The sequence below is a fragment of the Myotis davidii genome, unplaced genomic scaffold (genome assembly GCF_000327345.1).
Source record: "Myotis davidii unplaced genomic scaffold, ASM32734v1 scaffold73, whole genome shotgun sequence".
Lineage (NCBI taxonomy): Eukaryota > Metazoa > Chordata > Mammalia > Chiroptera > Vespertilionidae > Myotis > Myotis davidii.
The window spans coordinates 3922896-3940280 of record NW_006286675.1 but is presented as its reverse complement, the minus strand read 5'-3'; the positions used below and the strand labels follow the sequence as shown (position 1 = coordinate 3940280).

The 17385-nt window shown below is 40.8% G+C and overlaps 1 protein-coding gene across 4 annotated transcripts in view; it reads right to left on the bottom strand.

The window, feature by feature from the left end:
• Positions 1-17385, bottom strand: part of ATG7 (autophagy related 7) — a 239242-nt gene that overhangs the window by 220356 nt on the left and 1501 nt on the right. For 3 of the 4 annotated variants that reach the window (XM_006758276.2, XM_015560374.1, XM_015560376.1), the window contains exons 2-3: positions 1946-2118; positions 1405-1459 (exon numbers count right to left, since the gene is read on the bottom strand). In XM_006758276.2, coding sequence (XP_006758339.1) covers positions 1405-1459; positions 1946-2105 — 215 coding nt within the window. In that variant the 5' untranslated portion in view covers positions 2106-2118. The remainder of the gene's footprint in view (positions 1-1404; positions 1460-1945; positions 2119-17385) is intronic. The other variant, XM_015560375.1, reaches the window with a different exon arrangement.

Here is a 17385-nt window from a genome sequence, read left to right as displayed (position 1 = left end):
TTTGCATATTAGGGTTTTATTATATAGGATTGTGTATAACAGGCTATTGTAAAAATTAAGTTACAAAATTTTAATTAAAATGTTTCTTACATACCATTATATTGGCTGGGCCACAAAAATATTCATTGTGGGCCATATGCAGCTCGCAGGCTGTGAGTTTGACATGCTTGCTATAAGTCTTTAATTCTCAATTGTTTTATAGGGCCCCAACAAGGGTCCTATTCCACTCTTTTGTGTAGAATTCAGTTTGAAAAACAGTTCTCAAGGACCACAAAAGACCTAATCAAATCCAGTGACCCTTGCATTGAACTCTGACCTTTCTGCTTCTGACATTGTAGACCATCTCTTTCCTTCCTGAAAACATTTCCTTCTTTGGTTTCTATAGCTCTTTTCTGGTTCTTTCTCCTCTCTGACAACTCCCATCTCCTTTGGTAGTTCTGTATCTTCTTGTCCTCCCTAATCAGGTATGTTCTGGCCCTTTGTTCTTACAGGAGAGTCTCTTCCTCTCTTACAGCCTCATGATCTTTTCTTCATGGAAGACTCTCAAACCTAGTCTGACCAACCCTGCTTGACTCCAGTGCCTCTGGACATTTCTACTAGATGCTGTCATCTCAACATGTTCTAAAACAAACTTACCTCGTCCTAAAATTTTAGCCCCCTTCTGGTTTCTCTATTTCTGTAGATGATAACAAAATGCCCCTGGCTACTCAATGCAACCTCAGAAATACACTTTACCTTCCTCTCATTAGAGCTTCCTAAATTAGGCCACATGTGACCTTTGGCAAGTCATTTTATCTTTTGACCCATAGTTCCCTCATCTGAAAGAAAGAGAGAAATTACACCTGGCAGGTCTGAAAAGATTATTTATGAATGTGAAAATGCTTAGCTATTTAAATCAATAAATGCCTCTCTTCTCTGCATCAACTCCCCATGGCCTCCAACCAGACAAAAAACTCTTTGAATGTATATGTCATATTTCTATGTATATCCCTAGAATACCTTGCACAGTTGCTTCTATATAGAAGTATCCTAATAAACATTCAGTGATGCTCATGGATAAGCAACTAAAGGAATAAATCAAGAAATACCAATAAAGAATCACAAAATATTAACTACAATCAAACTCAGGAGGCACAGTATCTAAGTCTCAATCAATCTACATGGTACTTGGTACCAAATAGGCTCTGATAAACACCTGCTGAAAAAATAAATGAGATAGTCTTAAGCATCTAGCATTTGTCTCTGTGTTATAGGAGGTGAAGAGAATCATGAGGAACTGGCTCCATTCACCAGGAGCTACCTTAGTTTCTCTGTGGTCCACCTATGAGAGAGGCTAAGAGTACTCATTTCTTGAAAACAGCAAACAGTGTTCTTCACTATAGATTTGGAGCAAAAAATACTCACATGTCAAAAGCACTGAACTCCAAAGTTAAGCGAGCTGGAAGCCCGGCAGAATCACCTGCACAGAAGCATTATCACATTTCAATCATACGTCATTAAAAGCAGCATTCAGAACAAAAATATGTGTTAGTAATTCTGTTCTTTGTTGAGCCCAAAGTGCCCCATCCAATTCGTGGTTATAACAGAGGCTTAGCATAAAATGACAGAGCTTTTGTGAACTTGAGAAATTTGCCAAGAATATAGAAAAAAATTTCATTGGGAAAAAATATTTCCAATCCTCTCCCCCAGCAATACTAAATAATCAGTATTAGTTCTTTGGATTAATAACTGGGGTTTTACAGCTCCCTTTCCTTTTCCCACAATAGGGAAAAAAGAGGTAAAAATAAACTTGGGTCAAAAGTCAGGAAGTAAAATAGAAACTGGGGAAGACCAAGACCATTAGTTGTAAACAACAAAGGTGTCCTTGCTAAAAGAAAGCTGACCCTATACTGGAGGGCAGAGAAGGTAACAGAAGATGATGGAAATGGAGTTTAATATTGCCTACCATTGTAGTAATAACCCTTAATGTCCTTGGGAGCTTCATCCAGCCGATACTCATTCAGCTTCTTCTGGGTCAACTCATGCCAAAATCCAACATCCAAGGCACTGCTAAAGGGGGCAAACTGTAATTTAAAGAGTCCAGGATCCCCCGTAGCTGCTGCCATTATTTGGTGCCTCCTGAAAAACAAAATAGAACACAACTAAATAGCACAAAACATGGTAAAAATAAACATTTGTAATAATGCTTAAAGAAAGGAAGTAAAACTGTTTCTATTCCCAGCTAACACAATTTTATATAGAGAAAAATCCTTAAGACTCAACCAAAAAATGGCTAGATCTAATCAATAAATTCAGTAAAGTTGCATAATATAAAACTGACATGCAAGAATTAGTAGTGTTTCTAAGCACTAAAAATGAACTTCCTGAAAAAGAAACAAAGAAATCCACCCCCATTTATATTAGTATCAAAAACAATAAAATACTTAGCATGTTTAACTGAGGAGGTGAAAGATCTCTACTGAAAACTATAAGACGTTAATGAAAGAAGTCAAAGAAGACAGAAATGGAAAGGTATCGGTGTTCATGGATTGGAAGAATTAATATTGTTAAAATATCAATACTACCAAAAGACATCTATAGATTTAATGCAATCCCTATCAAGATTCCAATGGCATGTCTTACAGAGATAGAAAAAAACTCTCCTAACATTCAGATAGAAGCACAGAAGACCCCAAATAGAAAAAAAAAATCCTAAGAAAAAAGCAAAAGCAAAAGGTACCACGCTGGCATAAAAACAGACAAAGAGACCAATGGAAAAGTGCTTGAGCACTCCAGCCAAGGAGAATGAAGACGTTTCTTCCCAGCTAACCACAGTGCCTGCATTTCTCTGAAATCTCACCTTTTATCCTTTAAATGAATGAAAATTTTGTGCCTTACTACATTTTCTTTTATTATTTCATATTTTCCCTCAAATCATCAAATAAAGTTGACCCTCCTGGCAATCGTGCTGGTATACATGGTAACTCGCTATATTCCCTGCATACTCTCATGGGTACAGGTACCCCAGTCTGAGAAGCACAATACTAGAGAAACTTGGCAGTTCCAAAAAATGCGGGTTGATACATTCCCTTCACTTTCCATCCTGTCCAACTACCCCATCACCAAATTCATATTTCTGCAGCAGAATGTATAAATAGGCACACTAGATGGAATAAATTTAGAAGACAGTTTACATTAACTCAAAGAGATTTTGCCTGAGTTTTGTGCCAAGGTTATTAAATAGCTTTCAGTCTTCCAAACTTGTTGGATTTTAGAATTAGAGATGAGGAGCTTTGGAGTGATAGTATCTATATGAAAAATGCAAAGTTAGTATTACATAAAGGTGCTAAAAATCAACATGGAGTGTGGAGCAGAGCAGGGAGAAAGCTTCTGTGAAGGAGTAGGGTGTTGAAGATGGGCAGAGGGCTGAAGGAAAAAGACAGGGAACTGCTGTGGTAGAAACCAGGAAGCATGAGCCTAGCTCTTCTTAGTAGGAGGGCTGGTACCATGCAACAGCAATGCACACACAAAGATAAGTGGGTTACACAGGACGTGGATGGAGAAGGCTTCAAAAGTGAGGCTAGCTCTGGCCAGGTAGCTCTGGCCAGTATTTTGAATCCACACCAAAAGGTTGTGGGTTCAGAATACCGGTCAGAGCACATACCTACATTGTGGGTTTGGTTCCCAGGGCACAAAAAAATGGCCAATGGTTTCTCTGTTACATCAATGTCTCTCTCTCTCTGTCTCTGTCTCTCTCTCTCTCCCCACTCCCTCCCTCTAAAAATCAACGAAAACATATCCTTGGGTAAGGATTTTTTTTAAAAAAAAAAGTGAGGCTGAAAAATTCTGGAGTGGGAAGCAAGTGACAGTTTGGAACAGGAAATATGACAGAAGTATACGGTGGCAAAATGGCTTTGAAGGAGGCAGGAAGAGGGTCCTAGACCAGCAATCTTCAACCTTTTTCATCTCATGGCACTTATAAACTAACTTCTAAAATTCTGCAACACACCAAAAAATATATTTTTTACTGATCTGAAAAAAAATAGGTATAATTTTGAATAATTCACACCAGACAGCTACTGTTGGCTATTGTTGTTTTGGCTGCTGTTATTTTTTATTTGAAAATCTAAGGGAAAAGAGGTTAGTTTTCCTGACTAAATAGTCAGGTATTACAGGTTTTAAAAAAGAAGGATCGCTTACCCTTTGTGACAGCATGGATAGTTCTGAAGATTATTATGCTAAGCAAAATAAGCCAGCCAGTAAAAGACAAGTATCACATGATCTCCCATATATGTGGAATCTAATGAACAAAATAAACTGACAAACAAAATAGGTCCAGAGACATGGATTCATGGAACAGACTGACAGATCTCAGAGAGGAGGGGGGTTAGGGTGAGGGAAGGAGGTGAACCAGAGAATTTCTATGCATATATGCATAGCCGATGGACACAGACAGTAGTGTAATGAAGGCCTGGGATGGGACAGGGGTTGAGTGGAGGAGGAGGGAAAGGGGGGGAAATGGGAACATTTATAATACTATAAATGATAAAAAATAAATTTAAAAAATCAAACATTATCAAGAAAAGATTAAACCATATCTGCACACTGCATTAAAGACAAGAAAAAGTTTAAGGAGAGTAATGACAAATGGTGGCAAAAGAGACATGGATTCATGGAATGGAGGAGGAGGAAGAGGTGGAGGAGGAGGAGGAGGAGAAAATGAGGCCTGGTCAATGCCATTGGATTTTAATTTTTAAAAGGAGCTCAGTGGTAGCTTTCTAAAGTGGAATTTGAGGGTAGATTATTAAAAACAGAACATGCTGTAAGGGTAGAATCAGCATGGGAAAGTAACCAACTGTGTGTGTCCCGGCATGTTCCAGAGGCCAGTTAAGTTTGCTACTGGATTCTTCATAGGTGGTTGTTTTTCAACAGGCTTAATGTGTTTGTCATATTTAAAAATATTCTTTGCTGCCCTAGCTGGTTTGGCTCAGTGGATAGAGCGTCGGCCTGCGAACTCAAGGGTCCCAGGTTCGATTCCGGTCAAGGGCATGTACCTGGGTTGCGGGCACATCCCCAGTGGGGGGCGTGCAGGAGGCAGCTGAATCGATGTGTCTCTCTCGTCGATGTTTCTAACTCGCTATCCCTCTCTCTCTCTCCCTTCCTCTCTGTAAAAAAATCAATAAAATATATTAAAAAACAATATTCTTTGCCAACAGAAATCCAATTAGGAATTAATAAAACTTTCACAATGGGGACTTAACAAACACAGAAAAACAAACAGAAAACAAGAAGTGGGAACTATAATAATTAAATATTTTTCTACATAATCAATAAGCTTAGTCGATCACAAAGGACAATGCATCACTGTCTTTAAAACTCTCTGCTGCCTTAGTATGGACCTGCAACGTCATGCACCAGACAATGCCATCTCACACCTCCACTCCCCGCAGAAATGTGTTCATGGGTCACTGACTTCAGTCCCTATCTTCTCTAAACAAGAAGGTGCCACAGAACTGATCTGTATTGGTGGCTCCCTTGTTAACCAACCAACCAATCAACCAACCAACCAAACCCTTACTAGACTTAAGACACAGAGAGTCAGGTGTCATCCCTGCCTTAGCCCGCCAGTTTCTCGGCCTCATGCCTTTCCTGATGCCCCTTGGAAACCTCTCCCCATCTACCAGGAAAATGTCTCATCTCATAAGATCCTTTATGAAACTTTCATTAAAACCCATAGTAGCAGATATCAGTAGTTCCCTTCTCCAAAGGAATACTTCCATTAGAGCATTTTCTATTTTAAAAAAATATATTTTTTATTTATTTCAGAGAGGAAGGGTGAGGGAGAAAGAGAAACATTAACAATGAAAGAGAATAATTAATTGATGGACTACCTCCTGCCTGCTCCACAATGGGGACCAAGCTCACAACCAGGGCATGTGTCCTGACGGGGAATCAGGTGTGACCTCCTGGTTCATAGGTCTATGCTCTACTACTGAGCCACGTTGGCCAAGCTGTCCTTGCTTTTTTGATCATACCCTTTTAAAAATCATTGAATATTGTTCCCTCTCATCTGTGGGGGATATGTTCCAAGATGCCCAGTGGATGCCTGAAATTGCAGATTGTATCGAACCTATATACTATGTTTTTTCCTATACATTCATACCTTTTCACTTATAGAAACACTTCATGGCTTCTCTTTGGCATATCTCAATTGCCAGTATCACTACTCTTGTGATTTGGGGCCATTGTAAGTATGAATAGGAGTCACTTAAACACAAGCCCTGTGATAATGAGACAGTTTATCTGGTAACAGAGATGGCTACTACGTGACTAATGAGCAGGTAGCATATACACTGGACAGAAGGATGATTCACGTCCCAGGTGGGATGGCATGAGATTTCATCGTGCTTCTCAAAATGGTGTGCAAGGTAAAACTTATGACTTGTTTATATCTGGAATTTTCCATTTAATATTTTTAAACCACGGTTGACTCTAGGTAATGAATACTGTGAAACTATGGATAAGGGAGGACCACTGTAATAGCGGCTGTACAGAAAAGAAAACAGGAAGAAGGAAGAGGTTAAGTAACTTGCCCAGTCACACAGAAAGTGGAAGAGCTGAGTTTATGACCCAGGTCTGGTGGCTTCAAAGCCCTGACTTTCATACTATACTATACTTCCTTGAAGGAAGGCGTACCCTACTCCTCCCTTTCAGAACCTTTATATTGCCCATCAGCCCCACATATGCTAAAAAAATAACCAATTATTTTGAAAACACATACACACACACACACACACACACACAAAACACATTTTCTCTTGACTCGACAACCAAGAAGAAAAAGCCAGAGCAATCACTGAATATGGAAGTAACTCAACACAGTAGCAGAGAGTGGTACAAATGGGTTTCCTCTGTGTGATGGGTCATCAGGTCCCTACACACTCTGTTTTGTTTTTTTTAATATATTTCATCGATTTTTCACAGAGAGGAAGGGAGAGAGATAGAGAGTCAAAACATCGATGAGAGAGAGACATCGATCAGCTGCCTCCTGCATATCTCCCACTGGGGATGTGCCCGCCACCCAGTTACATGCCCCTGACCGGAATCGAACCTGGGACCCTTCAGTCCGCAGGCCGACGCTCTATCCACTGAGCCAAACCGGTTTCGGCAGTACACACTCTTAAAGGTCAACAGAAACCTGTTCACATCATCACTTTGATGACCTGCTGAGTTCAAGATGGAATTTTACCAGTGCCAGGGACAAAGGAGAAAACTCTTCCACACAGCACTGCAGCAGCTGGTGAAGTTACTCAGGACGACCACTTAGAAGATAAAGGACAGGCACACTAAGAAAGTAATCTGCATAACAGATATATCCCTCAAACATTTCTGACTTATTTGATCGTTGAGAAATTCCAAACAGAATCCAAGAGCCTATTTCACAAAAGAATACGGCTGGTGTTCAGCTGCTGAACGGTTGTTTGACAGGCTAAGAAAACAGGAAGGTCTTAAGCAAGAGCAGCAACATGTGATTAGGTGTCTGCTGGAAACATCTAAATAGGATACTCAAATATAAATGTATCATTAGGAACCTATACATCTATGTCACATTGCCATCTTCCCCAAACTGGAAGCGAAGGTTAAAGAAGTAACTATAGAGGGAGTGGGAAGTGAGTTATTGATACAAAGTCATTTATGTGTAACTAATCTAGGTCCAAACATTACCTGCTTCCTAAAAATTAAGACTTGCCTATAAAACCCTAGACAGTGAGATTTCTGGTCTTCAACATTACATACTGACATAGCCAAGAAAAGAAACTGACAGAGGCATCATTATAAGTATGGCTCAATTTTATTTCAAACTATTTCTATCATATTCAGGATATGAAACCTGGGGGTTACACAAGAAGGGATTGTGTTACTTCCAATGAAAGAGGAAGGACTTTCATGAGAATTCAATACTGTAATGAACAAGAATCCCAGCAGTAACCAAAACATCTAGTTAAGATTTAACTGAAAAAGCAGGTGGGTTGTTAAGCAATAGGGACCCTCTGGGGCTGTGTCTAACACCCAAATTTGGTGCAAATTTCATATTTTTATGAAAATAAAACTAAGTCATTCTCAGAAACTTACAAATAGATTAAAAACAGTACCTTTGGAGACTTAATTAAAAGTTTCTGTCCAAATGAACGTAAACCTTGTGTTTGTGCTGTTCTTTAACATCAAATCCCTACAGGAAATGTGTATTAGTAGTGACTTCCTAAGAAAGAAGCTATGGGGTCAGGAGACCAGAGTCAGGAGAACCTTAGTTTCACTGTATGACCCTTTGCCCTTCTGAATTTTGTGTGTGTGGGGTAACAATTCAAAAATAAGTAAAATCATTAAAGACAAAAGTCCTAACCCAATGGCTCAAAGACAGGGAATGAGAGAGGTAACACTACCAGCTCAACTGCTTTAGTGCCAAGAAATAACACCTGGGATATCCTGGATGAAAAAAACATGTCTTATTCACCGTTTTTCAGCACTCAGCACAGTGCCTAGAGTATATTAGCTCAGTAAATGTTGACATGAAATAATAGCTCTTTTCCCCACAAAAGGGCCAAAGGATGGCCCTTATAGTGAGACAAATTTCAGATTTTAAAAATTACTAATAGCTTGAATTGTCCAAATAGGAAATAAAGTGACTGGAAAGAAAATGAATTTTCCATTAGTGAAAGTGTTCAAGCATATATTAGATGATTATTTGCCAAGTAACAGTGCACAAAGAATTACTGTATCAGGCAGTCAGGCAAGAGGCCAGGGGTTGGCAGGCTTTTTCTGAAAAGGGCCAGATAGTAAATATTTTAGGCATTGCAGGCCAAAACAGTTTCTGTCATATTTTCTTTTTTTCTTTTACAACTCTTGAAGAATGAAAATTACATCATTAGCTCATAGCTACACACACACACAAAGGCCCTTTGCAGGATCTGACCTGCAACCTGTAGTGTGCTGACCCCTGGACTAAATGATTTTCCAAACCTGTTATTTTTGATCATTTTAAGGTGTCAATAATGTATTTTGTTTTTAGGGAAACTGACATTTTTGGAAAAATCTTTTTGAGAGTAGCAGAGATCTGCAAGGATGCTGAGGGGAAACAGATTGCAAGACCAGATTCCAAGGCCACATTTGCTGGTCTACAATATGTACCTTGTAATGATGCAAACACATCTTTATGAAATGGTAAATGCAGTCTACAAAGAACACTCTCACACATATGTCAGCATCATTAAGCCAAGAAGATGCAAGTATTTTGGCTTTGCATCTTATAAAATTAACTAGAGGCCCATTGCACAAACATTCGTGCAATAGGCCTTCTTTCCCCTGGCTGCCAGCACCAGTTTTCCTCTGGCACCCGGAACCCAGACCTTCACTCTGGCCACTGCCTTCCATCTTCACTCTGGACACAGTCTTCGCTGCAGCTGGAACCTTCAGTCTTTGCTCCTCGCTCCAGCGGAAGTCTTCACTCTCCGACCAGAGCTGCTCCTGTAGCTCCTTCTGCCCCCGACCCTCCCCCACATAGCTTGATCGCTGCTTCGCCTACAGACCTCGCCTACGGGCTCCTGGGTCCCAGGGGGCCGCCTTGCCTGTGGCCTGGCTTTCCAGTGGCTCCTGGGGTCTCACACAGGGGCCTGCATGGCGGCTCCCAGGGTCCCGCCCTGCCTGCAGTATGCAAATTAGCCGCCATCTTTGTTGGTGGTTAATTTGCATACTGCGCTGATCAGTCAATGGCGATAGTAGCAAAGGTACGGTTAATTACCATGTTTGTTTATTATTAGATAGGATTGGAGCAGAAGTGCTTCCTGGATTGAGTCTGCCCAATCATTCTCCCTCTGGGGGAGACCAACAGGATTGGACACGGCAAATATTACACCAGTACAGGATTTTTGAAATGAAGAGGTACAACTGGTAGAAAGGAAACAGCAATCAGAGAGATAGAAAAACAAACAAACCTGTCTTTAGGGAAACTAGACCCTTGGAAGGAGGGCAGAAAAACAGACCAGCCTGACTATATTAAAAAATTTCTAACTATAATTTTTCCATGTGTATTGCTGGGCTTTTGTTTGCTTGCTTGGGAAGGGCACAAGAGTTTTGAATGGTTCAGAGAAAATGCTAAAAGCTAAGGTAGTTGGGAGCTGGGTCTTCAGTCAGACAAACTCAATTTTGAGTTCTGGCTCCACCTCTCACTGGCTGAATAGACATGGGCAGGTAACTTCATCCCCTGTGCCTGGATGTCCTCATCTGTAAAATAAGGATAATTACACCCAACCTCGGAGGTTGTTGGGAAGGCTAAATGAGAATGTATGTGATGCGCCTGTTACAGTGCCTGGAATACAGCCAGTAGTCAATAATGGTAGCTGCTATCAGTTTTTCTTGTCACGCCCCCCGCCCCCCAACACACCCCCACACACAACAGTGCCTGACTAACGTGGTTGCTTTTCCCCATGCTCACTATGAAAACTTTACCTGCCTCAAAACACATCTCACCGAAATCTCAGCACTCTTCATGGTAGTCACAGAGGCAGTTTAATTAAAATGAAACAGATGGTCTCCTGCTATAGATCATCAAGGGGAAGTCCAGGGGGCAAGTTCTAAGGGGTTAGGAGCACTCTGTTCAATTTCTCTGAGGCCACGTGGGGCCATTCACTTAGCAGAAGGGCCAGAATAACCACAATTTGGTCCTGAAGTAGCTCCTCTGGGCCAAATGGAGCACATAGATCAAGCTTCTGTTCTCATTTTCCCAGCTGTGGGGCTTCGAGCTCTGGCACTCATTAAAATAAGCACCAAACCACATGACCAAGTCCCACTGACAAACAGAATATGTTCTTAGCTGTTGATGGGTAAAAAGAAGGTAGAGATGGCCAGAAGTGGGGAGGGCCCCTCTGGCATATGGGGCCAATGCACGTTCTGTAGGCTAATGATGCTTCTGCAACTTTGTGAGTTTTGGAAATAATTTGCAAGACTGCTAAAGAGGGAGGTTTAAAAAACCTTCATTTCCAAAACAAGGGGGAGAAGTTCCAAACTTAGAAGAAAGATTAGGCTTTACAGGGAGATGAAAACTCAGGACTCCCATAGGGGAACCATCTGGGTACAGATGCCTCAATTTCTTTTAAAAACTGCATTTGAGTCAAGATGCCCCTAAGCCAAACTGATGTCTCCACAAGACAAAATGGCTTTTTGTGACTGTTCTGTTAGGTGGCAATAGCTGATTACATAAGCAGGCAGGAAAATTGCTATTAGGGACGAGTTGTCCCCTCACCTCCATGTGAGCCACCTACCCTACAGAATCAACATTTGTTCCTTTAGAAGGTCAGTCAGTCACTTCCATAGTCTTCAAACTGTAACTTACATTCTCACTGGTTACTTCTGGGAATTGCTTTTCTTTTATTTATTTTTCTATTGTAATAACCCGAACCTCCACCTATAATCTGCTCTCATCCAGCCTCAGTTTTTTGAGAACAGACCCACTAGATACCAGTATTGTGGGGGTGTGGCATGCCTATGAAGGAGTGAGAGTAAAAGCTGAGGAAATCTGGGAAGTGGAGAAAGAGACAACACAAGGGTGATGGAAAATAAACAGCATGTCTACTTTTGAGTGGTTTTTGTTACATTCACCAGTCAACAGTGTCACATTGTTCCATTCTATACATCTATACATGAAGTACAGCTACCTGGATTTACCTGAATTGCTGGGGAGTCCTTAATGTCAACCAAAATCTGTGATTGTTTCCTAAAACCTGGCTGAAAAAAAATGAAGGCTTGCTTATGAATAACAGTTTCTGTGGTTTCCACTTTGGGGACTATTAAGGAGTTCTGGAAAAAGAGAGAAGTGCTAAAAAAATGGGGCAAGCCAATACTTGATTTCAGATTTTCAAGATATTTGATTCCAAAGATGAGAATAAGGATGGATTCTATATCCCACTGAACAGATACTTTGCTCCAAGGAAAAATGCCATATGAGCCATTTAGTCCACATGTACAATTAGAAAATTATACCCTTTAAGACATTTTACTTCCATTTCTCAGAAAGCTCAAGGCTTTTTACTCTTGTCTGCCAAAAAAACAAAAACAAAAACTGTCATTATAAAAATACATCCATAATACCTATGATCTAAACAGAACCCCCTAGATGTGACCTCTTGCACAGTACACAACCTGCACAACTGTATGCAGCCGTACTGAGTAATCACAAGAGGCCACTATGGTTTATTTAAGAAGGCGGCACTACAAAATAACTTATTTCTGCCTTGACCACAGAAGAGCCATAAACAGAATATATCTGGAACTCAGCAAGGTCTCTGACAAGACTGCTCCAGATATTCTAGTAGATAAGATGAAGATGTAGGAATTAAATACTAACATAGAATAATTAAGAACTGGTAAGATAATATTTTTCAAAGAATGCTGATTAATGAATTAACTGATATAATAAGAAAGGAACTAATAGTGGTAAGTCTGGCTCAGTCTTTGGTCCTGTCCAATTTATTTTTACAGTAGTTCCCTCTGTTTCACAGTTTCAATTAACCAAGGTCAATCATAGTCCAAATTATTAATTAAAAAATTTCAGGACAATTAATAAGTTTTAAATTGCACACTGTTCTAAGTAGTGTGATGAAATCTTGCACCGGCCAGCTCCGTCCTGCCATGGTTGTTAATCATCCCTTTGTCCAGCATATCCACACTGTATATGCTACCCCCGTTAGTAAACAAAAACAGAAACAAAAACAAACCCTTCAATTTTCAAGGATTCTCAACTACTGACATCACCTACTCTGGACATCTGGCCAGATATCATCATGCCTCAATGATCCAGGATTACCCAAAGCTGCTGATCCTCCTGATGTACAAATAGGTCAAGAGCAGCCTACATCCCAATGCCTGCATCATTCACTTCACCACATAGGCATTTTATCATCTCACTTCATCACAAGAAGGGTGAGTATAGAACAATAAGATATTTTGACAGAGAGACCACTTTCACATAATTTACAGTATATTATTGTAAATATTCTATTTTATTATGAGTTATTATTGTTAATCTCTTACTGTGCCTCACTTACAAATTAAACTTTATCACAGGCATGTATGCATAGGAAAAAACATAATACATACAGGGTTCAATATAATCCATGGTTTCAGGCATCCACTGTGGGTCTAGAAACGAATCCCTCATGGATAAGGTGGGACTACTGTATTTTATTTATCTATACTAATGAGTATTCATCAGTATTTACTAAGTATTTCATGTATGTTGAACCTTGTGTTAGGGGCTTAAGCAGTAAAACAGACAAACCAATTGATTCAATAAGGTATTGTTATTACATTTTATCAGTGACTTGGATAACAATGTTTGCTTATCAGCTCTACACATAACACGAAGCAGGAAGGAATAGGCAATACAACGGATAACAAAAATTCAGAATAAAATAGATTCTTACCGCCTGCAATCACAGGCCTATTTTAACAAAATTAAAAAAAATTTTATATATACATTTTATTGATTTTTTACAGAGAGGAAGTGAGAGAGATAGAGAGTTAGAAACATTGATGAGAGAGAAACATCGATCAGCTGCCTCCTGCACATCTCCTACTGGGAATGTGCCCGCAATCCAGGCACATGCCCTTGACCGGAATCGAACCCGGGACCTTTCAGTCCGCAGGCCGACTCTCTATCCACTGAGCCAAACCAGTTTCAGCGAATAAGATTAAAATTTTCAGAGGTAAATATAGGGTCATAAATTTCAGGCCAAAAATCTCCACAATTGGACAACAATGCAGTCTGATACACTGGAGGCAGTACAAGGACGGAAGGGCATCTGCCATAGCTTCTTCATAAGCCAAAGAGACCCAAGTTCAAATCCCACTTCTGCTTCTGGCCACACAACCTCGTACAAGTGATTTAACTTCTCTGAGCCTATTTCCCCATGTATAAGATGGGACACCACATATGACACAGAATTATTGTGAGGATTCAATTAGAAAATAATGTATTTGACACACGGTACTCAAAAGTAGAACTAATATTATCAACAAAACATGTGCCAAAGTCACTGGAGTTTCCATTTAGTTATTCCTCCAATAAACAATCATATTATGTACTAGCCCCTGTGCTATATTTCAGGATTCAATGGCAAAGAAAGCTATGGTTCCTGCTTTTAAGGATCTAATAGTTTTAAGGGTTAGACAGACCAGGAGAGACAGTATGGCAGTTTGTGGGTAAAACTAGGACAGTACAATGTGATGTTGTATAGGGTGTTATGGGAGGAGGAAGGAGGGGTATCTAATGAGACTGAAGAAACAGGGATTTGTGTTTTAGCAAAGATCTGTATTTTAGAAAGGGCACAAACACTAGTGAGGGCCAGACTGCTAACGCAGGGCAACCAGCTTGGAGGCCATGCAGGAATATAGGCAGGAAGTAAGAACCTGATTTAAGGCAGTAGGAGAGAAAATAAAGAAGACGAAGGCATGCCAATCAATATCGAGGATTCTGATGACTACCTGGGCTCAGACGGATGGTATGAGAGGGAAAAAGTCCACAGTGACTCCCAGGGTTCTGTTCTGAATGACTAAATGGAAGAAGGAGGATGAGTGAGACTACAGAACGGTGAATCACAGGTTTGGTGGAGATGCTGAGCTTCACTTTGAACTTGGTGAGTTTGAGGGCTGGCACTCAGGGGAGATCCAGGCTCAAGGAGAGCAGGGGTCACTGGCACATAAATGGGAGTTGAAGCCGGGAAAAGTAGAGAAGACAGAGCCTTAGAGAAAACTAGCATTTAAGTGACAAAAGGAGGAAAACAGCCCACAATGGAATCTCAGGGGGAAATGGCCAGAGAAATACTACAAAGCAGGAGTGGTTTTTCATATGTGAAAGAATATCAGGCAATACCAGATGTGCTGAGAATTCAAAAGAGTAGGAAGGAAAAGTGTTTAGGAGTTCTGGCAACATCGAGGTCTGATGACTGGGAGACTCAATGGCACGGTTAAGAGGCTGGGAGAGGAATGAAAATGTGAAAGACAAGGAGACTGGTAAGAGAGCTGCTCATGTACAAATGAGAAGCACTGAGCTGACAGTGTGACAGTGTCAAGAGCACGATGTGATGTGTGTGTTTACAACAAAGCCAGATGGGGCCTTGGATTATCTCAAGAAAAAGTCCTGCTTTTCCTGACCAGACTCCTTGAAGAAAGAGGACTTCCTTTCTACACCACACAAAGAGACTGTCAAACAAGAACAAGTTCAAAGAAGGGTAATGAGAATGAAGAAAGTATGAGGTAATGTCAACGGTAATCATTCTGGGGCTGGACTGATGCCAAATGAATAGGCTGTGATCCAGTCTGCCAAAACTATGGAGGTGCATATTGTCTACTTGGTAGCAAGGCACCACCTATTTTTTCTCCCTTAAATCACAATTGGGTCTTACACTGAGAAAAATATAAGTAAGGATTGGGGGATAGAGAAGAAGAGGAAGGCATTTGTGAACTTCGCTATTCCATGGGTAAAACTGGAGGACTGAGGCAATCTGAGAGAAGGTCAGGAATAATCAGGGAACTCTAATCAAAGAACTCTGTTACTTATTACCACGCAGAGGATTCATTCTCCCCTACCCCAATTTCTTGATTCCTTTCTCCCTCCTCTTCCCTGTATGGGGTCACACCAGTCCAGCAAATCCCACTTCCTTTACCTTTCAAATCCACCCACCCTTCTCCCTCTCCACAGGCACTGCCTTGATTCAGGCCGCCTTCTGTCACCTGGACCACGGCAACAGTGCCCTGACTGGTCTCCCTGCTGGTCCCATCCTGTTCAATGTAATCACCACAATGCTGCCTGGGTAATTTAAAACAGAGAGCCTGTCACACCTTGTTTAAAATCCCTCAGTGCCCCATTCTCCAGCACCACCCTTTCAAAGTAAAGTCCAAACTTCTCTGCATGGCAATATTAACTGCTGCAGTTTATTGTCATCTACCAGAGCCAACTGGATAACATTTATCTTATGTAATTCTCACATCAACCTTGGGAGGGCTTGTATTTCCTCTTTTTATGGATGAGAAAACTAAAGCTTAGAAAGTGACTTGCCCTAGTTCACAAAACTAGTTCAGCAGCAACACTCGTATTGGTACACAAGTATTTGAGATTCCAAAGTCTGTGTTCATAACATGCTATTGCCCACAAGGCCCTTCATGATCTGTCTCCTGCTTACCTTTTCAGTCACCTCTTATCCTACAACTCCACCCTCCAACTTGGGTGAACTACCAGGAGGTCATGCATTGTCACCCACAGCCCTTTGCTCACACCACCCCCAGAGTCTGCACTATCTTCCCACCTCTCACCTTCAGGACTTGGGCAAAGCAACACCTCCTTACAGAAGCCTTCCCTGATGCCTGAGTCTGACCTATGAGCACCCTAAATCCTCCTCTAGCAAACATCTACAAAAGCTTCACAGAATAGTGCTGTTGTCTATCTCCTTGAATTAGAAGAAAAAAATTCCTTGAGGACAGGGAGGTGTATCTTACTCGTTTTAATATTTCCAGCTTGCGGAGCAGTGCCAAGCACAGCAGAAGCTCAATAAATACTTATGCTTATTCTTTATTATGAGAGGCTGGCTGGGAACAGAAAAAGGACCTGTGGTTGAATGAGCCCTATAGTTAACTTCTTAAATGGTTTCAAAATTATGTCACATGAAGCTTTCTCTGATGCCTTCATGTGACATGAGAAGTTATGTCACCTCCTCAGAGAAAAGCTTCTTCTGCTTCCCCCCAGTTACTCTCCGTCCCATTACTATGTTCCTTTCTTTTTTTAAAGCATCTATCAGGATCTGAAACACCTACCACCCATTAAAGGTATTGCACTATTAACTATCACCACCACTGCTGCCCCCATGATTAAAAAGAAGGCTCCATGCCTCAATGTCAGTGGGGCATAACAAAATTCTCAGCTGTTGTGGAGTTGTCTGTGGGTAAAAAAAAAAAAATTAAATGAGCCCTAACCAAATAGCTCAGTTGGTTAGAGCAGTGGTTCTCAACCTTCCTAAGGCTGTGACCCTTTAATACAGTTCCTCATGCTGTGGTGACCCCCAACCATAAAATTATTTTCTTTTTTTTAAAATATATTTTATTGATTTTTTACAGAGGGGAAGGGAGAGAGATAGAGAGTTAGAAACATCAATGAAAGAGAAACATCGATCAGCTGCCTCCTGCACACTCCCTACTGGGGATGTGCCCGCAACCCAGGTACATGCCCTCAACCGGAATCGAACCTGGGACCCTTGAGTCCGCAGGCCGACGCTCCATCCACTGAACCAAACCGGTTTCGGCTGTCTCCTTTTTTTAAAAAAAAAAAATATTTTACTGTTTTTTTACAGAGAAGAAGGGAGG